The sequence below is a fragment of the Callospermophilus lateralis genome, chromosome 3 (assembly GCF_048772815.1).
Source record: "Callospermophilus lateralis isolate mCalLat2 chromosome 3, mCalLat2.hap1, whole genome shotgun sequence".
In the NCBI taxonomy this organism is placed as follows: domain Eukaryota; kingdom Metazoa; phylum Chordata; class Mammalia; order Rodentia; family Sciuridae; genus Callospermophilus; species Callospermophilus lateralis.
The window spans coordinates 124,909,350-124,937,246 of NC_135307.1; the positions used below are offsets into that span (position 1 = coordinate 124,909,350).

Genomic DNA, 27,897 nt, shown 5'->3' on the forward strand with positions numbered 1-27,897 from the left:
TTAACATCTGTATTTAGATCAAATGAATATTAGACCTTTGAATTGTAGCTTATAATCATAAAACTTGTCAACTCTCTGTCAGTGCAATTTCAGTGAAAAAATAATTTTTTTTCTCAAGAATACTATCAAGCCTATAAGTTACTCATTGAGAAGAATAACCTATAATGGTAATTGTCTTGCCTCAACAAATGGCCATGATTATCCCAAGGGTTTTATTAACATTTGACTTTACTCATAGCACATACACACTTTCATTATAATGAAAATACAGGAACTTGGGAGATAAAAATTAGGAACCAATGTGTTCATCAGTTTATCCAATTTCAATTTTTTTGAACAAACATTAATGAAACTAATTTTCTTACCCTAGTTGCAAGGGTCTTCAGTGACAGGCAATCCATCAGTGATCAAAAAATATCCCAATACTGTTAAAATTCAGTACTAATATTTTTTCTATTAGTGTATTGAGACCCCAAATAACTATAACACACTGAGCGTAATTCCAACATATATTTCCCAACCTTCAATAAAAGCAATTATAGATAAATGTAAGAATTTTCTCATGTTTCAATCATTGTGAAGATGATATACCCTATAAACCTTGATATATATACCCTATAATGATATTATATACCCTATAATGATATACTGTCTAAATGAATAAATAATTATTATAGAGGTGAGTCTTCACTAATCCAATGGTCTAATTTGGAAGTTTTTAGCCAGCAAAGGTAGCCTTTTACCTCAGTAGAATAGTGCCAGCAGGACTCACTGAAACATGAGATGAGAGAGAAAAAAGCCAATATCTTAGTGCCAAATATTCAAGAAAATTTGGAATTATAGAAAACTTGATCATAATTTGACTTAGAAGCATTTAGAAAAAATGTATTTAGAATGAAAACGAGTTTCACAGGAGACTTCATCATTGGAAACCCAAAATAAAATTTTCATGAAAAGAAACCAAAAAATCCAAAAGTCTTATCTCACAATTCTCACCTAAGCTGGGCCTCAGCATAATCCAACTGAGCCTGACTTTTGAGCCATCACTTTTGTTCAAGATAACATATCATCATTGAACTAAGTCATGGCACTCATATATTTAGGTGAAATATACTTACCAGAAATGGATCTTTAAACACTGGTACTTGTAAACCAGATGCTACATATTTACTGTCAGACACTTTGGTGGTACAAATTGCCCCATGTGCACAACAGTGTAAAAAATTCCTTCCTTAGTAGTCTTTTTCTAGGAGATAGGAATAAGAACATAGTCAAAGGGAAGCATTACATCTCTTATGTATATATGGCACCTGACAGCTGTTTCTAATTTTATAAGACTGATATGTTTGATACTCCAAATATGAACTACTATAAAGCTACAGAACATTGATTGACCACTTACAGTAAGGACAAAGCAAATAGGTTTCATGTGTTTTGTTCTTAGGTTTTCATGTCAAGGAATGATTTACCTACAGATGAAATATTACTCTCATCACTTGGTTACATATGCAAGTACCTATATTAGTAATACTGGCATCATATATAACATATGTATACCTTTTATTGAATATAGTGAACCACATAAGACTCAGAATGTGAAAATAGGACTTCAGAGTAATCATTACTTTCAATTTCAGTAAATGGTGGCTTATATACAGTATAGGTTAGGTATCTGTAGGTTTTGCATCCATAATTAAAATACCCATGGACTGTGTACTATGTACTTAGGCCAACGATGGTTGCATCTGTATTGAAAATGTACCAACTCTTTTGTTGTATTGTTATCATTCCCTAAGCAATATAGTATAATAACTATTTACATATAAGAACTAAATTATTATATAAGCATTTATATTGTATTAGGTACTATAAATAATTCAGAGATGATTTAAAATATACAGGAGGGTTGCATTATATGCAGATAGTATACCATTTTATATAAGGAGCTTGAGCATCCACAGATTCTGGTGTCTGCATGGGATACTAGAATCAATTTCCTGTAGTTATGGAGGAATGACTATGCCTCAGTTTCAAACAATTCTCTGAAATTGCAAAGTCTTTCAGTTGTGAATAGTGCTCAATGATCCAAAAACATTATAACACCATAGTAATCCACAGAATAGAATAAGAGAAACAGATTGTTAATTTGTGCATATAGAATCACTGAAGAGATAATTGCAATGAATTACAAAACATCCTATCTTCAAATCAAAATCAAAGCATGTTTTGTTTAGGTGAAAAGAGTTTAATGAGTATTCATCAGTTACTCATTGGGAAGAATAGGATATCACTCATTCATTTTGCATAAATGAATGCATGGAATGTCTTCTTTTCTTTCTTTCATTCCTTCTCCCTTTTCCCCCTCTCTTTCTTTCTTTTTTTGAGATGGGGTATTGTTATTCTGCCCAGAGTTCAAGTGATTCTCCTGCCTCAGTCTCCTGAGTAGCTAGGACTACAAGACTTGTGCCACGAGGCCTGGCTATAATCATTTCAAAGGCCAGACTTCAATAGTCAAATAGTCTACCTGTTAATCTTTAATCACTATGGAAGAATTCATATCTAGTGCATGTAATGGCATTTCTTTTCTGGTTGAACATTCTGAAGCACACAAGGAGGAAAAATATGCTAAAACATCCAATTTGTGAGTAATAAAAATAAAGATATGAAGATCAGAATAAAGGAATATGAATATTCTCTATGAAACAAAGAGAGACAGGTAAAACAAGATACCCTTCAAAGTTTCTTCATTCTTATCCCGAAATGAATACCCCTCTCCAAATCTAATTACTTCTTACACCTTGTTGCCAGGATTTTTGCCTATTTTGAGCCTCAGCATAGTTCCACTGAGCATGATTTTTACATCATCATGTCTCCTTAAGATATTCTCTCACATATATCCACTTTGCTTTGTAAACACCTAACAGAATGGCATCCTGAAACCATGGTTCAAAGGGACAGGAGACTCATTAGATTCACTGCAGCATACCTGAATGGCAGGAGTTGATAAAGCAGGTTCTTACTCAGTAGTCCTTATCTAGGAGGACAAGAATGGGTAAACAGCAATAGGACTGAAAATTTCAGTGAGAAGTGAAGATACCATCAAGTGCGCCAATTAGGCATTGAGGAGAACCAATAATGAACTCATGAATTGGAGATCTGGTCAGCATCATTTTCATATTAGAAACAACTGTAATCATTTTTAACATGTACCTTCATTATTCTGAAAATAATAATGTCTCATGATACTCAGGAGCTGAAAATTTGGCATTGTTTTGGTCATCAAATTATTAAATTTTAGTTTCATAGGCATACTGGATCTCCTCCATTACCATAGTCCTACATTCATGGGGAATTTATCAGTGACCTCATGTCCAAAGCATAACATTTCATACTTGGCCCTCAAAAGTTCATGTCAACCAGACAATGCAAAATGCATTTACTTCATCTCCAGGAATCCCGTAGTCTTAACAGTTCAAAAATCCAAATCTAAGGTCTTCTTCTCTGAGACTCAAGGCAAATTCTTGACTGTGAGCTCTTGTAATACATCTTATAACTGTAAGATATATATATATATATATATATATATATATATATATATATATATATATATTTTTCAATATACAGTGGCACAGAGTAAACATTCCAATTTCAGTAGGAGGAATAAGGACATGGAAAGAAGGGATGGGGTCCAACCAAGACTGAAACCCAGCCAGGCAAAAAGGTAGTGCAACTCCTAGGACACATAGCTGTAAGATGTGCTCTCTAAAGAACTCCAGCAGAGCAGGGGCTCCTGGCTGTTTTGACATTGCTAATTACAGCATGCACATAGACTCTCTTTTAGCCTGGCTTCCTCCACAGTCAGAAGCTTTCCTTAGCAGATGGTCTGTCCTTGTTACTGGCATCTCTTAATTCCTGGGTATCCATTCAAACTTTGACTTTACAGCTTCACCCATCACTTTCTCCACAGCAGCCTGCAGGGACTCTGATCCTGTTACACTTTGCCTGGCCTTACAAGACTTCCTTTGAAATCTCAATGGAAGCTCCCACAACACCTCAATTCCAACATTCTGCAATCCTGAAGAACCAAAACCATGTGGATTATGCCAAAGTCTACTGCCAACTCATGCAATATCCGGGCCATCTAGCTGCTACAGCAGCTTCTTGGTGCCTGGGCAGCTCAATATATTGGATGAAAAACTTTCTAGGCCCCTTGGTGAAAGCAGGGCACTTCCATAATCTATTCTCCAAGGAATTTTTCTTTCAAGACTCTTGAACCTGCAATAGATATGGTCTTACAAATTTCTGAGATGCTGTCATGGCATCTTCCTATTATCTCTGTGTAAAGTAATTAGCAAATCTTTATTGGCTGTGATCACTTTAACAACTACATCTTCCTTGGCCTCAGTTTTATACAAACTTTTCTAGCTAAACTCAAGTTTTTACAATCTTGCATTTCTATGTTCTGCCCTGGAAACTCACAGTAAACCTGGTTAAAATGTTGTCAGTAACATAAATTAATTTGTTCATCATCTTTAAATTCAGGCTCAAACAACGTCTCAAGACACGGGCAAACTATAGGCAAGTTTTTTTTTTCTTTTTTTTGCCAGATACAACATGAATGGCCTTTATTTAGTCCCAACCAAGTTCCCCTTTCCTGATGAAACCTTATGAACACAGGTCACGTTTCTATCAGAATTCTGGTATTCTGAGCCCAACTGAGTCACCTTTTAGGCTATTCATAAAATGTATGAGACCTTCTACAGGCTTTATCTCCAAACCTTTTAAATTCCTCTGCAAACTGACTCCAAAGGATTGTGAACTGTATGGTCAGGTTAGTTACAACAGAGACCCAACTTCTTGGTACCAATTTTTGTATTAATCAGATTTGGGTTGCTGTAAAAAAAAAAAAAAAACAAAAAAAACAAAAAACAAAAAACAAAAAACACCCGTCAAGAGCAACATAGAGGAGGGAAATTTTTTGTACTCACAGTTCAGATAATCACTCCAAGGATAAAACAGTCCATTAAACATAATTACAGGTAAGGAAGAATTTGACTGTAGAAGAGCAAGCTGGATGAGTAAACATCCATTATGGCAGCCAGGCATCAAGGAGAGAAGGAAAAAGAAAAAGATATATAAGAAAGATGAGCACTTACAGGGAAGACAACTAATAATCTACTTCTTGCAAGGAGCATTTCAACTAGGTACAGTTACAATCCAATCAAACCATTAAGACTAGGAAAAACTGGGGCTGGGGTTGTGACTCAGAGGCAGAGCACTCACCTAGCATGAATGAGGTACTGGGTTCAATCCTCAGCACCATATAAAAATAAAATAAAGATATTGTGTCCACCTATAGCTAAAAAATAAATATTTGGGGGCTGGGGCTATAGCTCAGTGATAGAGCACTTGCCTTGCACGTGTGAGGCCCTGGGTTCGATCCCCAGCACCACATAAAAATAAATAAAAGTGAAGATATTGTGTTCATCTACAATTTAAAAAAATTAAAAAGTATTATTTAAAAAAGACTAGAAAGAACTGATGACTTTATGTCACTCAAATATAAAACAAAAGACCTCCAAATATTCCACCATTAAAAAAGAGATATTGGGAGACACATCCTACACAAAGTATGACAGTAAGAATGCACATATAAAAGGGGAAAAAAAACAATAACAACACAACACATGCACAGAAAGACAGGAAAAACCTTGACAAAAGATCTAACTTGAACTTCAAATAAGAGACCTAAGAGGGCAATTGTCTGCAGCTGAACACTTAACAATTGCTGCTGGGCTCATGTTTCCATCCTATCAGCAAAAGTATTCAAGGCACATGACCACAGTCAAACACCCACAAGTGCCTCTGTACTACAACCCATGGAATCTCTCTAAACCTCCTCCTGTACCCATAAATTGAATACCGACCATGCCCTTTACCCCACCCCTCATCATCCCTGCCCATTATCATGCATGCCCCCCTGGATGCCTGGCACTCCAGAATTTGCCCAGTCCCTCTGATCAAGGGTAAGTTCATTCATGCTTTTATCCTCCCAGGCCCAGGGACAGATGAAACTAGTGCTGCCATGAAACTAATGCCAGTGACCTGTAGCCAACAAGTCCCTCCTCTGGCCCAGTGACTGCAGTTGCCTGATTGGGAACATACTTGTCCAGCCCTTCGCATCAACATCTATGATTAGCCTCTGCCCCATCACCATGAAGGGTCAAGAAGAGAAAGTGACCTTTAGCAGGGAAATCCCCAAATGGCAGCCCTCCTGGACAAGGCATCTCAGGGTAGCCAGTGGCCATGGTAAAGGCCTCCACCAATTTTGACCCAGGCTTCACACTTCATTCCCCCTAGCAGCAGTAATATAGCCCCATGACCCTGGCTATCTGCTCACCTGTGCCTGGCCTGTCAGAGGCATCCATCTGCTCTGCTTCTCTCACTGGAAGGGAAAAGGAGGACAAAGGAGCTGAGAAAAAGCCTGGCTCTGGGACTTGTCATGTGCCCAGAGTAGCCAGTGCCCACTTTCTGAGTATGGAGTTTTGCAGCCTGACTGAGGAGCACCTTCAAAGGCTTGGGCCTCCTGGGATGCCTGGTGGGGCCTTCAGGTCTATGGCCCCCATTGTGACCACTCTCTTTAAGAGGGACATAGGAATACCCAGATCCTTTTCCACCAATGTCCCCTATCCTGGGCTTCATCATAATCCTATTGAGCATGATTTTTATGTCTTCATCTCTTTTCAAGACAATAAAGGTATCATCATCAACCCAAACCTAGATGGTCCTCTCCCCATACATCCTCTCACTGGCACTGGCACATGGATTGGCTTACGAAGATGGATACGCCAGGTCAGTGTGCCAAGGGGCCTTGAGGATTGGCAAAGTCTGGGCTAGGCTGCTGCCAGGAGGATCAAGGTGTTCTTTCTGTCGGGAGCATGACCTGGGTGGAAAGAGGAAAACAGCTGAGAAGGGAGAAGGATGCCAGCCTTGGGGCAGGCTCACACAGTCATTTCCTATATGGACCCCAGTGTTCCATCCCCAAAGGTAACCCCTATCTGCAGCTGTGACCACCAATCCTGCAAGCCCAGTGTCTAAAGGTGCACTTGTGGGTCCCTGGGAACAAGGGGCAGCATGAGATGCCTGTGACCCCATGGATTCAGCATTCCACTGCCCTCTCCTGTATCAAGGAGTCCCAGCAGGGTCTGATAGCTAGACTAGGCTCTGGGCCCAAGGCACACTTACCATCAAGCTGCCCTTACAGGAGTCTTCGTGCATTGGCCAGTATGTGGGAGAATCATACATCCTTCCCTTGAGTGCATGGGTCCAAAAAGACACCTCTTCTGCCACAGTCCCAAGAACACTGAACTGCATAACCTGGAGCCACTTCCTTCCTTGGTACAGCCCTACAGTGTGTTGCTTCCTGGCCCCAGGCATAGACCCTATGTCAATGGAAGCCCACCAGGAAGCTAAACCCTTCCCCTGGGCCCCATTCTTTCAGTCTGGAGTTGAGCTTGGGTCTCCAAAGAACAACAGTCCCTTTTTCTGGGAGACTTTTGACCACACACCTTCCTGGGGTACCCTTAGGATAATGCCCTGGCATCCAGTAATGCCAGTGATAAGGCTCTAAACAAAGGCAGGCTTGAAGGAGAGATATGGAGAGGATACAGGAGTCCAAGCTAGGTCCCCTGCATGTTCAGCAATCCCCGAGCCCCCTCATCATCCTTGACTGCTACCATGCTGTACTCCCTGGATGCCCTGGCACTCTAGAAGTTGGCCAGTCCTTCCCATCAGCGGGAAGCCTGTTCATGCTCTTCATTCTCCCAAACCCCTGGGGCCTGATGCCCCATAGGCACACAGCATTGCCAAGAAGCCAATGGAACCCTGTAGCCAACTAGTTCCTCCTCTGGCCCAGGAATAATGGAGACCTGGGTTCCTGGGAGCTCTGCCCTTTACTCCAACTTCTCTGATGAGCATCTATCCTGTCACCATTGCTCCTCAAGAAGGGAAGATGACCTGGAGCAAGGAGATCCCCAAATGGCTTCCTTCCTGGACAAAGGATCTCAGGGTTGTCTTCACCTTGGCTTGAGGCCTTCACCTTTGCCTCCTGGCTTCACCCTTTGCTCTACTCTGCAGTAGTGATTCAGTCCCATAACCCCAGACATCTGCTCAATTTTGCCTGTGGAGGAAGAAGGGCCAACCTCCTCTGCTGGTCTCCTTGGAAAGCAAAAGGAGGGCAAAGGAGCTGAGCAAGAGGTAGCCCTGGAACTTTCTTGTGGGAAGAGTAGCAAATACCCTGAGCTTGGAACTTTTGTGCCTGATTGAGGAGCATCTCCACCAGCTTGGACCACCTGGGATTCCTGGTGGGACTTCCAGGTCTGTTGTCCCCAGTGTGGCTGCCCCTAGAGGGACATAGTGATACTTGAGTTCTCTTGTTATTTTCTTTCAGCACATTACTTGAATCTGACTCTCTGTCTCATTCTATGGTTTTAAGCATTTGTCTTATTGAGGATAATTTTTCTTATGGTGTTATTTTCTTACTAAGAGTTTGTATATTTCTCATTGCTACACTACTTTTTTGGCTATAAAATTAAGAATTAGTTATATTTGTTGATGTGTACCATGTTCTACTTTTCACTTTAGTTCATATAAATCTAAAATTTGGGTTTTTTTGTGTAAGATGTAGAACTATCTTGTTTTTGTTTTTCTGTGCTGTGGATCAAACCCATATGCTAATAATGCATGCTAGGCCATCATCATACCCCTGAGCTACAAATTCAGCCTATAGGAGTACCATTTTTTACAAGTAAATATGATTTCTTCTAGCTGTGTTTGTTCTATGTATTTTCCCAATGGAGGAAGGTGATGAAGTAATCTAAAAAGTGATCTAATTTGGATGCTGGTTTTCACCAGCATACCAGAGCATGTAACTTTTGCACAGTTGGAGCCTTTTCTGGTTTTGTTTGACTCTTATGCCCTCATTGCCACATCATGTGTCATAGCATAATCTGATACAGGAGATATAAACTTTTGAGAAGGTGCATACTGAAAGGAATCTGTATCATATAAGTATGAATTTTGGGCAGATCTTTATTGGGAAAAGAAATGGGATATGGAGTGTTTCACCTTCAGGTGCAAGATACAACTTGGATTGAGAGAGAAGGCATAGGTGTGAACAAAGAATGGCTCAGTCTTTCAGGAAAAAATGTTCGGATATTATAATAATTGCTTTAAGGAGTTTCTTTAATTTGGAAGACTCTTTAGTATCTCTTGGCATTGCCTCATAGCTGGCATTCATGATTGATCTGGTTAAGAATGGGAAGGAGACAGATTTCATACATTGTAAGATTGGGGGTTCAGGAAAAGTTTTTTTTAAAAAAAATTTTAGTTGTTGATAGACCTTTATTTTATTTATTTATATGTGGTCCTGAGAATTGAACTCAGTGCTCCACACATGCCAGGCAAGTGTGCTGTCTCTGAGCCACAGCCACAGCCCACCAGGAAAAGTCTTTGTAATAAGAGATTTTGAATAGAGGCCTGATTGTTTATCTGTCATTGTTCATCTGTCTGGCCTCTGTCTCATACCAAGTCTAGTGTACATGGTTCTCTTCCAATGATTCTATGTACACTTAAATGTATTCTTGTGCATCTCCACATTCTCAAATCTGATATCCCAATTCAATGAATAGTGCTCATACCTAGGTAGTATTTCAAACCACAGAACTCAGAAATCTCTGCTGTGGCCCCTGAACTATCTTCTTTCTTGGGATCATCCTCATCTATTTTCTGTTCACATCTCAGACACAGAGCAAAGCCAAAATATGGAAACCATGATGAATGTTTCTTCCTTCACCTGAAATAAGATTCTTCTAGCTTGTGGAGGAACCCATGGTTCAGAATCAGTCTTAACATCATCATGAGGAATTTAGCCAAAAATTCCTGTGTGTAAGATGTAGAACTATCTTGTTTTTGTGCTGGTCAGAAAGAAATATGTTTCTTCCTGACCAGCACATTGCCTTGGGTCACTCCAAGTAGAAGGGCTATTTTCAGAGGGATGCTTGTTCTTGACTCAGAGAATGTGGACACACAAAGTGTTTTCTTGGAGGATGAGGCCCTTCCTATAGCATCTTTCTCAACCTTAACCAATTGATTCAACATTACCTCCACCCCTTGATGCTTCATGACGACCATTACCTACCCCACTTCTCAACACAATCTGCCTAATCATGGCTGTGTGTAGGGCCAATTCCTGAATCTTAGTATCTCATCTCTGAGGACTGGATCCATCATGGGCAAAAGTTCTTTCAAGACACTAATGATCTTCTAATTTCCCTTTGCCCCACTCAGATCTAGTGGCAGTATTGGGCAGACCGAAACCTACACTTAGGAGGGTAATGCTTGCCATGTGTTTTTGTGAAGAAACCAATTTTCTCTTGACTTGACTTCCTTCACCATTGCAGGTGATTATTTAAAGTAATATGTGGGGTGAGGTACAGAAATCATGTCTATTAATCAGAATTTATCCCCATGTTGTGATTCAGGTTATCTAATGAATCCATCCTTATGGCCCTAAAGGTGGCCTTCATGACTTCCAACTCCATAGCTTAATGGCTTATGACTCCTGAAATCCACTCACTTATGACCACTGAGGCAGTGGTGCCAATCTTGGTAGCCCATCTCACTAAAAGTCAGCATAATTAGTGAAAATAAGCTGAGTGAGGGGCAGCAAATATTTTTGGAGTTCTAGTTTCTTGGGTATACACCAATTCTTCTGAGTGAGTTTATTGGTTCATTTAGATCACCTGGAAAGAGGTCCTCTGAATATCTGGAGGTTCCTTTCAAATTCACTTGCCCTGAGTGTGAAAATATTCATTCCAATATTCTCTTTCAGAATTTTCACTTAGTTTGCTCTTTTGTGTAATCCTATTTAGCATTATTTTAAAGTCATTACCTCTTTTTAAAACAATATAAATTAACATCATCTACTCAGCCCAAGGGGTTCCTCCTTTATCCACATGCATTCTCTTTGACCTGAACATGCTTATCCTTGGTTATTCAAAAGTCATGTTTCTTCTTTTATTTTGGTACTGGAGTTTGAGTTTGAACCCAGGGTACTTTGCCACTGAGCTATATCCCCAGCACTGCCCCCCCACCTTAATTTTTTAAGAGAGAGAGAGAGAGAGAGAGAGAGAGAGAGAGAGAGAGAGAGAGAGAATTTTTTACTATTTTTTTTTTTTAGTTTTTTTTCGGTGGACACAACATCTTTATTTTATTTTTATGTGGTGCTGAGAATTGAACCCAGCACCCCATGCATGCCAGGTGAGCGCAGTACTGCTTGAGCCACATCCCCAGCCCCCCAGTCCCTTTCTAAAAAATTAATTTTGAGTCAAGGCCTCACTAAGTTGCCGAGACTTGTCATCCTCCTGCTTCAGCCCTCCAAGTCACTGGGATTATAGGCATGGGCCTCCACACTGGCTACTATGTGTCCATTTATGTAATGAATTTCAGTGTATTCTTGTTTAAACATTCATCTCATATTGATCCCTCATTTCATCAGGTCAAAGCTGTATTCTCCACTTTGAGCTTCTGTGCTAGTGTCAAATGTATGTCTACCTCTCGTGAGGTATGAGTAGTTTAGTGTTTTCCTTGATGGGTGGTATTTACTTTAAAAATGTCCTGTTATGGAGGTTGTAGCCTAATATCAACCAATGCATAAGTGACACATAATACAGAGATCTTATCTTTGTGGAACTGCTCTTATGTTAGGCAAATTATAGAGCATTTCATTTATCCTATCTTCCTTATATATATGTTTGGGATACAGCACTAATATTTTGCATGTTCAACTTCATTTGAAGTCTAAAAGGATACAATTGAAGGTACAACTATGTCATGGTCTATAACTAGGTATCAACAACTCTGAATAACATTGGTTTTCAAGCAGCATTTATCACTCAACTTTCATTATTATAAAATTAAAACATTCACATTCTATTAAGCAACTGAAATTCATGTATGAATTGCCTCATCAATAAAATTAATTTGAGGCATAATGGAAATATCAAGTTACTATTGTAACTTGTAATATAAAGTCTCACATTTTCATTTTTGTTGTTAGAATCCTTAAATTTTCTATATTTATGCAGTACATCAAAGGCAGAATGAAACTCTTAGGATTATAGCTTATATTATACAAATTTTGGTGTAGTTTCTTATAAAAAATAAATGAATATTGAACATTGGTCTATCAATAAAAAAATTTCATAACTTTCAGGCACATCAAAGTTAGGTAATAATTAAAGATTATTTTTCTTTCTTTTTTTTTAAGATTATTTTTCTTTATATTTTCTCTTAGGTTAAGTAGAGCAGCCACTCAATAAATATACATATCAAGGGGCTGGGGTTATGGCTCAGCAATAGAGTGTTTGCTTAGTGAATGCGAAGCCCTGGGTTTGATCCTCACCACAACATAAAAATAAATAAATAAAACAAAGGTGTTGTGTCCAACTACATCTAAAAAATAAATATTTTTTTTAAAAAATAATACATATCAATATTCAGATTGACCAAATGAGTAGACCTTACTTACTTGGGGAGACTCTTCACTAGTTGGATGATCTATTTGGAATATATTTATGACCAAAGGATGGCACTCACATCATATTAGTGGAAAGTGTAACTCTTTCTGTAAATTTACTGTAAGATGCAATGAGAGAAAGAGAGCTATGAATAGAATTATAGGTCACTGGAACAAAGCGTAATAGATTAGCATTTGTTCTTCACTTATAAGCACATATTTTGGTTTAGTCACACAAGTTTATCTCAGGTATTTTGTTTTCTCATGCCCCAAATAAAATCTAGAATAAAAAAAAGGATGCCCAAATTCATATCTAACAACTTGTTTCTATGGGCCATGATTTTTATGTGATCGTCTGCCTTTGAGATTGCATAAATTCTCAACATTGATTGAAGTAATGGCACTCCCTCCTCATGTATATATCTATACATTACCTAAATATGCAGCAGAGATAGTTCGTGCCTTCTTGGTGTTAAGGTGGGCTAGAGTTCATGCACATTCAGTTCAGAACATTTGGCTGCCTTTTATTGCAGAAGGCGAAAGTACTTTTCCCTCAGAGTCATTATCTAAGAGGACAGGAATAGGATATTTTTTAAGAGGGTGAATTATATTTGGGACAGGGGCTGGGGATTGAACCCAGCAGGCACTGACCCAAATCCTTAGCGTTTTTTTTTTTTTTATGTTTCATTTTTGGTTTAAGACAAGGTCTCACTAAGTTGCTTAGGGCCTCACTAAATTGCTGAGGCTGACCTCAAACTTGTGATCTTCCTGCCTCAGCTTTATGAATCACTGGTATTACAGGTATGTGCCACCATGCCTGACTAAGAGTGAATTGTATGTTATTGAGTATATGATGTATGTGTACTTTTTATTAATTAAATGCAATGGTCAGTGCTTAAAAACTGAGCCATTACCTATGCTATGGATCATTGATCCAACAAACACAATAAGTACAATACATATAGATGTGTTAACTTTAGATAATCAGTCAGTAGGTGTCACACTGAGATGTGATCATATCATCGATCATCACTTGTCTATATTTTAAAAGAATCCATGTAAATAATAATTAGCAAGACACAGTACATTTGAACTCTCTTAAAATTATACTCCTGAAACTGTAAAAGTAAGGATCTTGAATGAGATACTAGGCCACTGGGGATTGGGTTTGTTTACGCATGTTGAACCATCCATATATAGAAAATTATAAACTGTAGCTAAAATGTTATTGTCTTTTGTTGATGAATTTTCATCAATAACCTTCAAATACACAAAACCAGAGTAACACAAAAACACTACAAATGGGTATGTTTACCAGTGTTTAGATACAAATAATGCCACACCACACTGTGTCACAAGTATGAGTCTGTGACTCAATATTGTTTCACAATGTTTCAATATTATTTCAATGAGGGGATCCAACATGGCGGCCGGCGAGGAAGCAGCACTTTCAGTATCTCCACAATAACAGGATCAGAAAGACCCATTAATACACCTAGATTCTACCTACTGAGGATCTTCTAGCAAAATTCCACTGAAAGGAGACCTGCTTGGAATTATTTTATTGTTCTTTCCATTCTCCTATATGCTATCTATCTCCCTCTCCTTCTTTCTTTTCAAGAGCACCTTCCCTCCCCTTCCCCCCAACTTTCATCCCAAGCATTACGTCCTCCATTTTGAGTAACTGTCTAAATGCAAATAGGTGAATGTTTCGAGGCCTTCTATAGTGCTCCCAAGTACCTAGCTACTACCAACACCCTGATCCAATCGACGGTTAGTATCCCCCTTCAGTAGAGCAATCTTCTAAAGTAGCCAAGACTTACTAACCCTTATACCTTCATAGCACCTAACCTAAAGTCCTAAGAACAAACAACAAATCACTATATGCATACAAAATCCGGAAGCCTTTTATAACTTGAATGAATCAGCTGTAAAGTACAATAAAGCCCAACATCTCTAGGCATAATCTCCCACCACAAAGGAGAGACAACAGAGATATACAAAGCTAAAACAAATGTATAGGAGAAAGCAGTTACAAAGCAGTCAAACAGAGCTGGAAAGTAACGTGAACAACATGAAAAAACAAGGGAAAAAAGGATTACAGATAACGCAGGACAACTTAAATCTAAAGGAGCACCTAGAAGCATCAGAAACATGGACAGGGAAAGAAATCAAGGCATACCTAACTCAGTGGAATGGAATATTAGAGAAGACATGAGACAGCAAGTCCAAGCATTGAAAGTATATTTTGAAAACGAACTAAACAAACAAAATCAAACTGCAAAGAACGAGCTTTACCAGGAGATAGAGATCTTTAAAAAAAACCAAACAGTAATTTTAGAAATGCAAGAAACCACAAACCAGATTAAAAACACTAATGAGAATATTACAAATAGACTAGATCAAGTAGAAGTCAGAACATCAGATAATGAAGACAAAGTTTATCAACTTGAAAAGAATATAGTCAACACAGAAAAGATGCTTAAATCTCATGGGCAATCTATCCAAGAGATATGGGATCTCATCAGAAAACCAAATTTGAGAGTCATTGGGATAGAAGAAGGCACAGAGGTTCAAACCAAAGGAATGGACAACTTATTAAATGAAATAATCCTAGAAAACTTCCCAGAGATGAAACGGATTGCCAAATCCTGGAAGCCTACAGGACCCCAAACATCCAAAACCGTAATAGACGAACTCCAAGACATATAATTATGAAGATATCCAACATACAGAACAAGGAGAGAATATTAAAAACTACGAGAGAAAGGAGGCAGATTACATTCAGGGGTAAACCAATTAGGTTAACGGCCGATTTTTCATCACAGACTTTGAAAGCAAGAAGATCCTGGAACAATGTATTTCAAACGCTGAAAAATAATGGATTCCAACCAAGAATACTGTATCCAGCAAAATTAAGCTTCAGATTTGACAATGAAATTAAAATCTTTCACGATAAACAAAAGATACGCATACAGAAAACTAGCACTGCAAAGCATTTTGGGCAAAAGTCTACAAGAAGAGGAATGGAAAAATAGTGCCCAAAACAAACAGCAGGAGGTATCTCAGTAAAGGGGGAGAAAAATAACCAAAAAGTAAAAACTAGCCAAACTAAAATAACTAAATAAATAAACATGACTGGAAGTACAAATCATATTTCAATTGCAACCTTAAATGTTAATGGACTAAACTCACCAATCAAGAGTCACAAGCCAGTAACCTGGATCAAAAAAACAAATCCAACAATATGCTGCCTTCAGGAGACTCATATGATAGGAAAAGACATACACAGGCTGAAGATGAAAGGTTGGGAAAAATCATTCCACTCACATGGCCCTCGGAAGCAAGCAGGAGTGGCCATACTCATATCGAATAAAATCAACTTCAAAACTAAGTTAATCAAAAGGGATAAAGAAGGACACTATATCCTGTTAAAAGGAACCATCCACCAACAAGACATAACAATTATCAATTTGTATGCTCCAAACAATGGTGCGGCAATGTTCATAAAACAAACTCTCCTCAATTTCAAGAGTCAAATAGACCACAACACAATAATTATGGGTGACTTCAACACACCGCTCTCGCCATTAGACAGATCCTCCAGACAAAAGCTGAATAAAGAAACTATAGAACTCAATGACACAATCAATAACCTAGACTTAACCGACATATATAGAATATATCAACCATCATCAAGTGGATACACGTTCTTCTCAGCAGCACATGGATCTTACTCAAAGATGGATCATATATTATGCCATAGGGCAACTCTTAGTAAATATAAAGGTGTGGAGATAATACCATGCACCATATCTGATCATAATGGAATGAAACTGAAAATCAATGATAAAAGAAGGAAGGAAAAATCCTGCATCACGTGGAAAATAAACAATATGTTACTGAATGATCAATGGGTTACAGAAGACATAAAGGAGGAAATCAAAAAATTCTTAGAGATAAACGACAATTCAGACACAACATACTGGAATCTATGGGACACAATGAAAGCAGTTTTAAGAGGGAAATTCATTTCCTGGAGTTCATTCCTCAAAAAAAGAAAAAACCAACAAATAAATGAACTCACACTACACCTCAAAACCCAAGAAAAGGAAGAGCAAAACAACAGCAAATATAGCAAAAGACAAGAAATAATTAAAATCAGAGCGGAAATCAATGAAATTGAAACAAAAAAAACCATTGAAAAAATTGATAAAACTAAAAGTTGGTTTTTTGAAAAAATAAATAAGATCAACAGACCCTTAGCCATGCTAACGAAGAGAAAAAGAGAGAAAACTCAAATTACTAACATACGGGATGAAGAAGGCAATATCACAACAGACACTACAGAAATACAGAAGATAATTAGAAAGTATTTTGAAACCCTATATTCTAATAAAATAGAAGACAGTGAAGATATCGATAAATTTCTTAAGTCATATGATCTGCCCAGATTGAGTCAGGAAGACACACACAATTTAAACAGACCAATAACAAAGGAAGAAATAGAAGAAACCATCAAAAGACTACCAGCCAAGAAAAGCCCTGGACCGGATGGGTATACAGCGGAGTTTTACAAAACCTTCAAAGAAGAATTAATATCAATACTTTTCAAGCTATTTCAAGAAATAGAAAAAGAAGGAGCTCTTCCAAATTCATTCTATGAGGCCAACATCACCCTGATCCCAAAACCAGACAAAGACACTTCAAAGAAAGAAAACTACAGACCAATATCTCTAATGAACATAGATGCAAAAATTCTCAATAAAATCCTGGCGAATCGAATACAAAAGCATATCAAAAAAATTGTGCACCATGATCAAGTAGGATTCATCCCTGGGATGCAAGGCTGGTTCAATATATGGAAATCAATAAATGTTATTCACCACATCAATAGACTTAAAGATAAGAACCATATGATCGTCTCGATAGATGCAGAAAAAGCATTTGACAAAGTACAGCATCGCTTTATGTTCAAAACACTAGAAAAATATGGAAATCAATAAATGTTATTCACCACATCAATAGACTTAAAGATAAGAACCATATGATCGTCTCGATAGATGCAGAAAAAGCATTTGACAAAGTACAGCATCGCTTTATGTTCAAAACACTAGAAAAACTAGGGATAACAGGAACTTACCTCAACATTGTAAAAGCTATATATGCTAAGCCTCAGGCAAGCATCATTCTAAATGGAGAAAAATTGAAGGCATTCCCTCTAAAATCTGGAACAAGACAGGGATGCCCTCTCTCACCACTTCTATTTAATTTAGTCCTTGAAATACTAGCCAGAGCAATTAGACAGACAAAAGAAATTAAAGGCATAAAAATAGGAAAAGAAGAACTTAAAATATCACTATTTGCAGACAACATGATCCTATACCTAGAAGACCCAAAAGGGTCTACAAAGAAACTACTAGAACTAATAAATGAATTCAGCAAAGTGGCAGGATATAAAAGCAACACGCATAAATCAAAGGCATTCCTGTATATCAGCAACAAAACTTCTGAAACGGAAATGAGGAAAACCACCCCATTTACAATATCCTCAAAAAAAATAAAATAAAATACTTGGGAATCAACCTAACAAAAGAGGTGAAAGATTTATACAATGAAAACTACAGAACCCTAAAGAGAGAGATAGAGGAAGATCTTAGAAGATGGAAAAATGTACCCTGTTCATGGATAGGCAGAACCAACATCATCAAAATGGCGATATTACCCAAAGTTCTCTACAGGTTCAACGCAATGCCAATCAAAATCCCAACGGCATTTCTTGTAGAAATAGATAATGCTATCATGAAATTCATATGGAAAAACAAAAGACTCAGAATAGCAAAAGCAATTCTAAGCAGGAAGTGTGAATCGGGACGTATAGCGATACCAGATTTCAAACTGTACTACGGAGCAATAGTAATAAAAACAGCATGGTACTGGTACCAAAACAGGCAGGTGGGCCAATGGTACAGAATAGAGGACACAGAGACCAATCCACAAAATTACAACTTTCTTATATTTGATAAAGGCGCTAAAAGCATGCAATGGAGAAAGGATAGCATCTTCAACAAATGGTGCTGGGAAAACTGGAAATCCATATGCAACAAAATGAAGCTGAACCCCTTTCTCTCGCCATGCACAAAAGTTAATTCAAGGGGCTGGGGATGTGGCTCAAGTGGTAGCGTGCTCGCCTGGCATGCGTGCGGCCCGGGTTCGATTCTCAGCACCACGTACAAACAAAGATGTTGTGTCCGCCAATAACTAAAAAATAAATATTAAAAAAAAGTTAATTCAAAATGGATCAAAGAGCTTGATATCAAATCAGAGACTCTGCGCCTGATAGAAGAAAAAGTTGACTCCGATCTACATATTGTGGGGTCGGGCTCCAAATTCCTTAATAGGACGCCCATAGCCCAAGAGTTAAATACAAGAATAAACAAACGGGACTTACTTAAACTAAAAGTTTTTTCTCAGCAAGAGAAACAATAAGAGAGGTAAATAGGGAACCTACATCCTGGGAACAAATTTTTACTCCTCACACTTCAGATAGAGCCCTAATATCCAGAATAGACAAAGAACTCAAAAAATTAAACAATAAGATAACAAATAACCCTATCAACAAATGGGCCAAGGACCTGAACAGACACTTCTCAGAGGAGGACATACAATCAATCAATAAGTACATGAAAAAATGCTCACCATCTCTAGCAGTCAGAGAAATGCAAATCAAAACCACCCTAAGATACCATCTCACTCCAGTAAGATTGGCAGTCATTATGAAGTCAAACAACAATAAGTGCTGGTGAGGATGTGGGAAAAAGGGTACACTTGTACATTGCTGGTGGGACTGCAAATTGGTGTGGCCAATATGGAAAGCAGTATGGAGATTCCTGGGAAAGCTGGGAATGGAACCACCATTTGACCCAGCTATCGCCCTTCTCGGTCTATTCCCTGAGGAGCTTAAAAGAGCATACTATAGGGATACTGCCACATCAATGATCATAGCAGCACAATTCACAATAGCTAGACTCTGGAATCAACCTAGATGCCCATCAATAGATGAATGGATAAAAAAAGTGGCATTTATACACAATGGAGTATTATGCAGCACTAAAAAACGACAAAATCATGGATTTTGCAGGGAAATGGATGGCATTAGAACAGATTATGCTAAGTGAAGCTAGCCAATCCTTAAAAAACAAATGCCAAATGTCTTCTCTGATATAAAGAGAGCAACTAAGAACAGAACAGGGAAGAAGAGCATGAGGAAAAGATTAATATTAAACAGAGACGAGTCGGGGTAGAGAAAGGGAGAGAGAAGGGAAACTGTATGGAAATTTAAGGAGACCCTCATTGTTACACAAAATTACATATAAGAGTTTGTGAGGGGAAAGGGGAAAAAAAACAAGGGAGAGAATTAAGCAACAGCAGATGGGGTAGAGAGGGAAGATGAGAGGGAAGGGGAGGGGGGATAGTAGGGGTTAGGAAAGGTAGCAGAATACAACATTCATTAATATGGTATTATGTAAAAATGTGGATGTGTAACCGAGGTGATTCTGCAACTTGTATTTGGGGTAAAAATGGGAGTTCATAACCCACTTGAATCAAATTTATGAAAGATGATATGTCATGAGCTTTGTAATCTTGTGAACAATCAATAAAAAATATTATTTCAATGAAATTTTAGGAAAATTGAAGTTTTTCTCATATGAGGGTTGTAAAGTAAGTCAATGACTCCTAAAGTAGTATTAGCCTGAATTTTTTTATCCTGGTTTATTCAAAGGCCACATCAGAAAAAAATGGATACCATCCGTACCACATACTTTCATTATATTAAAATTAATGGAGTTATGTGGTATTCAAATCTGAAAAGTGTGGCATTCTTTAGATCTAAACAGTGGTCGACATAGTCATCCCCATTTTGAGCATTTCTGTGTTGCTCTGTTTTTGTGATGTTACTTATTGAATTTAATCCAGGGTTTTGAGTATGGTAGGCAAGTACTCTGCCACTGAGGTACCTCCTTGACTCCCTATTTTTTTTTTTTTTTTTGAGAGAAGGTCTCATTAAGTGACTGAGGCTGAGGCTGAGGCTGAATTAGAACCTGCAATCATCCTATCTGAGCATCCTGAATAATTAGGATTATGGGCATGTACCCCCAAGCTCAGTTTTCCTCGGTTTTTAATCCTATCAAATTGAGGTACAAAGTGAAGATTCTGTCATAGGATCACACCAAGTAGGTCACTAATTAATTTCTAAAGACAACCTCATATTGATAGTAAAGTTCCTTGAATGAGTAAATATAATTGCCTTAAGGATGAATTTGCACTGATCTGAAGGTCTTTTGAAATGTATTTGACTGTATAGATAGCCACTAGCCTCTTTTCAGCGCAAGAGTTTTCCTCTTGGCTGCACATATTATTGAAAGACACAATGTAATAAAAGATCCCACAAATGAGCCCTTAATATACTAAAATATATAAGAATTATTAATCACTGAAATAAATCTTAAGGAATGAGAATTTGTCATTCAGTTAGAAGTACATAGTGTTGGGCAACAAAATTCCACACTAGGGTTTCACTTTTTTAAGCCTGATATCAACCTACCCCACAATAAATTATGACTTCTGACCTTACAATTCTTATCAAGCCTGGGTCTCAGAATAGTTCAATTTAGTACATTTTTTAATGTAATTATCTCTCCTCAAGACAATATAACATGCTTATCACCAACCTAAACTCTTGCACTGTCCACACATTCATTTTGACTTGAATACATTTACCAGGCAGGTTTTATGAAGCTGTGTGATAAAATGAATTGGGGTTCTGGTGTGTTCTATGCTTATGTCATATAATTTGCCACCAAGCCAAAGGGCTCTTTTTCTTCTCAGTTTTTAATGTAAGTGGAGAGGAGTAAGACAGGTTTATAAACTAAATATTACTTTCCTTATATGGCTTATACAAGTTATGGCTCACATATGCTTTTCCTTAATGAACAGATATGATCATTCTTGCATATGTGACCTATTATGGAGGCTGTGGAACACTGATTCACTAAACACAAGGACAGACCATATAGGTTTCTTGATTTTTGGAGACACTTTCATGTGGTATCATGTAGACACAGAGCATCTTGTTGCTCATTCTTGGACTGTCTCTTCAAGAAGACATATCAGGGGCTGGGGTTGTGGCTCAGCAGTACAGTGCTTACCTAGCGCGTGCAAGGTGCTGGGTTCAATCCTCAGCACCATATAAAAGTAAACAAAATAAAGGTACTGTGCCCAACTATAACTAAAAAATATTTTTAAAAAAGAAGATATATCAGGAATATTTTCATGGTCCATTTCATATGGAATATTGTATAAAATGACACTCTTGGAACCATATATGAATTATGGTGTTCTATGGCACAGCAGGGTGAATATAATTAATAATAAAGTCTATATATCTCAAAATATAAGAGAAGAATTTGACTGTACTCACCATAAAGAAATGACCAAAGTTTAAGGTAATAGATAAGCTAATTACCCTTAGTTGATCACTACTCAATAAATACATGAATCAAAACATTACACTGTATCTGATAAATATGAACAAACATTATCTTTCAATTTAAAAAGAACAGGGAAGACTCCATAATGAATTTGGTTTTGAAATAACTCCGATTTAAAGAAAATAAAACATTTAGTAGATATTTTTTTAAAGAGTGTGGTTGGGACTTAATTCTCCTTATAACAATAGATGCTTAGCATGTGTAAGGCCCTGGTTTTAATACCTGGCACCAAAAGTAGGAAGTGGATGTATAGATAAATAGATAGATAGAGAGATGGAGAGTTAGATTATCTCCAGATCTAAAATTCAGTCAAACCACTTGGACTTATAATAATTTTCAGGCTTCTTGAGCAACCCATATAAAAGAATTTCCAAGTCATGACAGATATTCCATTGTTTTTATATTGTGAGTCATTATCAATGATGAGACATCATAAAACTAGAGCAAAATAAAAATATTATAGTAGGGGTACATCAAATTATCGACTTCTATAATTATAATAAAATAAAATCACATATTTGGGACAATTACTATGACTCAGAAATATCTGAATATTATTTCAATTAACGTTCATGGAAAAGTGACATTTTTCTTATGAAGATGTCATCAAGTAGGGTAATAACTCATTAAGAAGATGAACTTAGGGCTAGGGATGTGGCTCAAGCGGTAACGTGCTCACCTGGCATGCGCTGGGTGCTGGGTTCAATCCTCAGCACCACATTAAAAAATAAAATAAAGATGTTGTGTCCACCAAAAACTGAAAAATATTAAAAAAATTCTCTCTCTCTTAAAAAAAGAAAATGAACTTATATTTAACACTAGAATGATTTCTTCCTCCCTACTATGCCCCATAAATATGTACACATATTTGTGTCAATTACATTTTTTAGTTTAGAAGAAAAACTTAAATGCATGTTGTGATTTGGTGAACCTAAGAATTTCCAAGGCAATTGACATCATTCATAGCATATACTTTCTGTATTATACGTCAAATAATGGAATCACAGGACTTATGAGCTGACATTCAGTTAATTAGTTTGCTTCTCAAATTATTCAAGTTCAAGATTCATTGCCAAGCATATTAATGAATTTTGGATTTTCATTATAGTGAAAATATTGTCAAGTGCAAGACCAGAAACAATAATGAAAAACACAGGGTCTTTTGTTTAGAGAACTTTCATGACATATTCCACAAAAATAGAACATACTCATCAATACCCTTTACCTAAATTTCCAAGTCATCCACATCAGTAGAACTGGCATCATATGTAATTATACACTACCTGTAATGAATCTATTCGTTGCACTTGAAACTATTTTTCTGGAAATAAAACATCAGATTACCCATAATTTTTATTCAATTTCGTGTATCAAAGGCAACATATATACCTTACATACTCATACATTGTTGTTGGGACTGCAATTTGGTGCAACCATCTGGAAAGCAGTATGTCAATTCCTCAGAAAACATGGAATGGAACCACCATTCAACCCAGTGTATCCCATCCCACAGTATATACCCCAAAGACTTAATTAAAATCAGCATACTATGGTGATATAGACATATCAATTCACAATACCTAAGCTATGGAACCAACCTCGGTGCCATTCAACAGATGAATGGATAAAGAAAATGTAGTAATATATAAAATGAAATATTACCCAGCCATAAAGAATGAAATTATGGCATTTGCCAGTAAATGGATGGAACTGGAGACTATCATGTTAAATGAAATAAGTCAATCTCAAAAAATTAAAAGTCAAATATTCTCTCTAATATGTGGATGGATGCTGACTCACAATAGGTGGGCAGGTGGGGGAGCTAGGAGTGGAGGTTCACAAGATTGGACAGGGGGAGTCAGGGGAAGAGAAGGGGTTTGGAAATAGGAAAATAATAGAATAAATTTGACATAATATTCCTATGTTCAAATATGAATACACAACCAGTTTAACTCCACATCATGTACAACCAAAAAAGTGGGAAGTTATATTCCATATATGTATGATATGTCAAAACCCATTCTACTTTCATGTATAACTAAAAAGAACAATAAAAAATTAAAAAAGAATGAACCAAACTAAAAAGAACAATAAAAAATTAAAAAAGAATGAACCAATCCTCCCCGCCCCTAAAACGTCAAAATTGAGTCTGGCTCTATTCAATTCAATTATTTCCTCAATTATCCATAAATATCCACATATTAGTAACCTGAAAATGTATAACACAGATAAATTATCTACTTGTATGCATAGATCTAAGTCAATATCTGCTAGAAGAGATGGTGCAAATGAATCATAAAATTTCCAACTTCAAGCAAAAGAAGTTCATGTAAAAGGGCAAGTTTTTGTTGATGATGTTACCATCAATGAGGTCAGTCACTCATTGAGAAGAATAATTTGATCACTCACAAACATTTTCTCAAATAATGAATGCAATAATCGCAGAGGCCAGTCATTTCTTGGCAGATGTTCCACCTGGACTTTTCTCAGTCATCAAAGGCACACTGAACTCTAAGTCATCTTATGATTTTTTATTTCCAGCTGCACATTCTGAAACACACGGTGAGAAAAAAATCTATGCTATTAACTCTAACAATATAGGTGTATTAAGATAAATGCCTTAATCAGGCTGAAAAAATCAGAAAGTTTTTCTTTTACAAGCAGATAGTTAGAAGAGGGAGAAACAAAATCTCAAAAAAAAAAAATCAACTTTCATTTCTCAAGCCCAAGTTAAATATCCCAGAAAAAGCTAAGGCTTGTCATTCTTCATTTAAGAACTCTCATATGTTATTATATTTTCCAGGACAAGATATGGTCTAACCATTGACTGAAGTCACTGCACTCCCTATGCATACACCTATTGCTCCTATTGGTACTGAAGACTCTTGACAGTGATAACATCTTTAAACCCTGGTTGCTTAAGTGAACTGGAGTTTAAACCGATTCAGTACAGGACTCTGGGATAACTTCAAGTGAACAAGTTCATGATGCCTAGTTATTTCTTCCACAATAGTTTCTACATAACATGCATGCATTTGCTCACATGTTATTACATAATTTGTAAAATACTATATTTTCTTATTTTCCAAGACTACATACAGTACTAGGTATACTCTTCTCCCCAAACATGTTACTATCTTTTATATGTAAACCAAAGATTTCCATTAACCAGATGATGTTACCATCTATATTTTTTAAAAAGCCAGATGAGGAACAACTGGCATCATTTTTAGTGTTGGGAGGAAAATAATCAAGAGTAAAACAGCATGCCAACTCATGAACTAACTGATTTTGTTGTTGAGCAAAGCAATTACCCTGAATACTCGCTGGTAACTAATAAATGACTACAAGATGTAGAGAATTTTTAACACTATTTATTTAATTAAAAATACAGTTATAATACATTACCCAATTTAAGGAAACATTCAGCAGACATTCAATTGTTGTCTACAGTTATATGTTTTGTTCTTTGATAATTCTTTCTGGCTTACTCTTTAAAAAAAAATTTAGTTGTAGTTGGATACAATACCTTTATTTTAGTTATTTATTTTTTATGTGGTGCTGAGAATTGAACCCAGTACCTTGTTAAGTGAGTGCTTCACCTCTGAGCCACAACCTCAGTCCCCTTGGCTTACTCTTTTTTTAAGAAAGTATTTATTTTATTTATTAGTTTTAGGTGGACACAGTATCTTTATTTTACATTTATGTGGTTCTGAGGATCGAACCCAGTACCTCATGCAAGCTAGGCGAGCATTCTACCACTGAGCTACAACCCCAGCCCCCTTGGCTTACTCTTATATTTTATTCTTCATAGTTCTTTTTCAGTCCCTCCTATGTTTGTTTTGTAAGTAGAATTAGAACATGTAACTAGTCACAGCCTCAACATTTCATTAAAATTAAAATAAACTCCACTGCACCACAATCCTTTTCCCCTTTAATTCCATTTATAATATTAATAATAATAATAATAATTTGATTTTTTGGTAAAATTTGCATTACAGTTTGGATTCCTCCTCATGAACTTAGCTTTTTATGTACCCTACATTTTCAAAGCACTATACATAATAAATTATTGATTAACAGTATGATGGAATAAATTTTAAAATTCAAAAGAATATAAACTTTAGGTGACTAATCTTTGAAAATGTTTACTACTGATGCATATAAAAGAAGCTTATTTTTTTAAAAGATATTTTATTAGTTGTTGGTGGCCCTTTATTTATTTTTATGTGGTGCTGAGAATTGAACCCAGTGCCTCACACATGCTAGGCAAATGCTCTACCACTGAGCCACAACCCCAGCCCCAAAGCAGCTTTTTGATTAACTCTGCATAAGAATTCTCCATCATATGCACCTTTCCAAATTGCTAGTTAGTTTGGTAGCTTATTTTTCTAAGTGTTTTACAATTTGAGACTTATTTTTCAAATCGTATTTGTTTTTTCCCAGTTTATTTGTAATGCAAAAATCAAGATGTGGTGCTTGATAGTCTAAGATAAAATTTGAATATTTTATTGCATGTATTTCTTATGAAGAAACAATGTATTTCTTATGAAGATCATGAATTACACAGAATATTATTAATGCAGGTAAATCCAGCACTGATAGAAATAGTCCATTTTACCAAGTAATGTTTTCTGTATGACACATATTGCCCACTAATCCCATTATCAATTCTTGAAGCTTCATTATGGAGTATTTGTTGAAGACACACATAGAACTGTTAAACTTCAGAAGTTTAATTTTAATGTGAAAAAGGATTCAGTCCAAATCTTAGGGACAAATCTATTCATCTGGTTATTTTTTGCATTTGTTAATAACATGAATTGCAAACAATTTTATCTCCTTGAAGGACACTCTTCTAAGTTGTCTTTCACATATGAATAGAAGAAACTTACATATTTCAGTGAAATTAATTTTATTAGTTTGGATTTCAGAAATTGCAGTCTGCAGTATCATATTTAAGCTCTTTTATCTATCGTATGATCAAATTTTTAATTCCACCATTTAATCTCTTCATGGATATTAATATGTCCAATACCTAATTATTTCCCTCAGTATTTCAGTAGTAGTTCAGTACTAGTAAATATATACTTGTAGTTCAGTACTAGTAAACATATACTGTAGTTATTAAATAACTAGTTTTTGTTAACTTACACAGATGGAAGTTTATGAAAATGTTTTATTGTTTTTGCAACAAAATTTCATTCCAAGATGTCCAATTCTAAATTCTTCCTCAATTCGAATTCCCCCAGATTATTTTTTTTCTACCATTATATTTTGTATTTGGTTTTGATTCTATCCTATTCACATCTAAACAACAAGTTTCTGTAATTTTCCAAAGACACTCAGTTTTCAGGATTTTTGTATCATAAGAGTTTGCAATTGCAGCCCCAGTTTCTATTCCTCCTAATGTGGTATTTAATAACCTGTTTTTTTTTTTTTTTTTTGAGAGAGAGAGAGAGATTTTAAATACTTATTTATTTATTTTTAGTTGTCGGCGGACATAACATCTTTGTTTGTATGTGGTGCTGAGGATCGAACCCGGGCGGCACCGTATGCCAGGTGAGCACGCTACCGCTTGAGCCACCTCCCCAGCCCTAATAATCTCTTTTTAAAAAGTATTTATTTTTAGTTGTAGTTTGATACAATACATTTATTATATTTATTTATTTTATGTGGTGATGAGTATTGAACCCAAGGCCTCTCAACATACTAGGCAACCACTCTACCACTGAGCCACAACCCCAGCCCTAATAAAATCTTTTAGTT

The 27,897-nt window shown here is 36.6% G+C and overlaps 1 protein-coding gene and 5 non-coding genes across 6 annotated transcripts in view; 1 reads left to right on the plus strand and 5 right to left on the minus strand.

The window, feature by feature from the left end:
* Positions 1-27,669, plus strand: part of Ube3a (ubiquitin protein ligase E3A) — a 189,842-nt gene extending 162,173 nt beyond the window's left edge. The window contains exon 12 of the mRNA XM_077109185.1: positions 27,620-27,669. Within this exon, the coding sequence (XP_076965300.1) occupies positions 27,620-27,635 (16 nt within the window). The 3' untranslated portion in view covers positions 27,636-27,669. The remainder of the gene's footprint in view (positions 1-27,619) is intronic.
* On the minus strand, positions 1,004-1,079 carry LOC143396064 (small nucleolar RNA SNORD115). Its single transcript, XR_013090953.1, has one exon. It is a non-coding gene; the product is annotated as a small nucleolar RNA SNORD115 (small nucleolar RNA).
* LOC143396067 (small nucleolar RNA SNORD115) lies at positions 2,825-2,903 on the minus strand. The gene has a single exon (XR_013090956.1). It is a non-coding gene; the product is annotated as a small nucleolar RNA SNORD115 (small nucleolar RNA).
* On the minus strand, positions 6,694-6,773 carry LOC143396062 (small nucleolar RNA SNORD115). The gene has a single exon (XR_013090952.1). It is a non-coding gene; the product is annotated as a small nucleolar RNA SNORD115 (small nucleolar RNA).
* On the minus strand, positions 10,916-10,982 carry LOC143396065 (small nucleolar RNA SNORD115). The gene has a single exon (XR_013090954.1). It is a non-coding gene; the product is annotated as a small nucleolar RNA SNORD115 (small nucleolar RNA).
* On the minus strand, positions 21,229-21,311 carry LOC143396066 (small nucleolar RNA SNORD115). The gene has a single exon (XR_013090955.1). It is a non-coding gene; the product is annotated as a small nucleolar RNA SNORD115 (small nucleolar RNA).
* Positions 27,670-27,897: the final 228 nt, after the last annotated feature.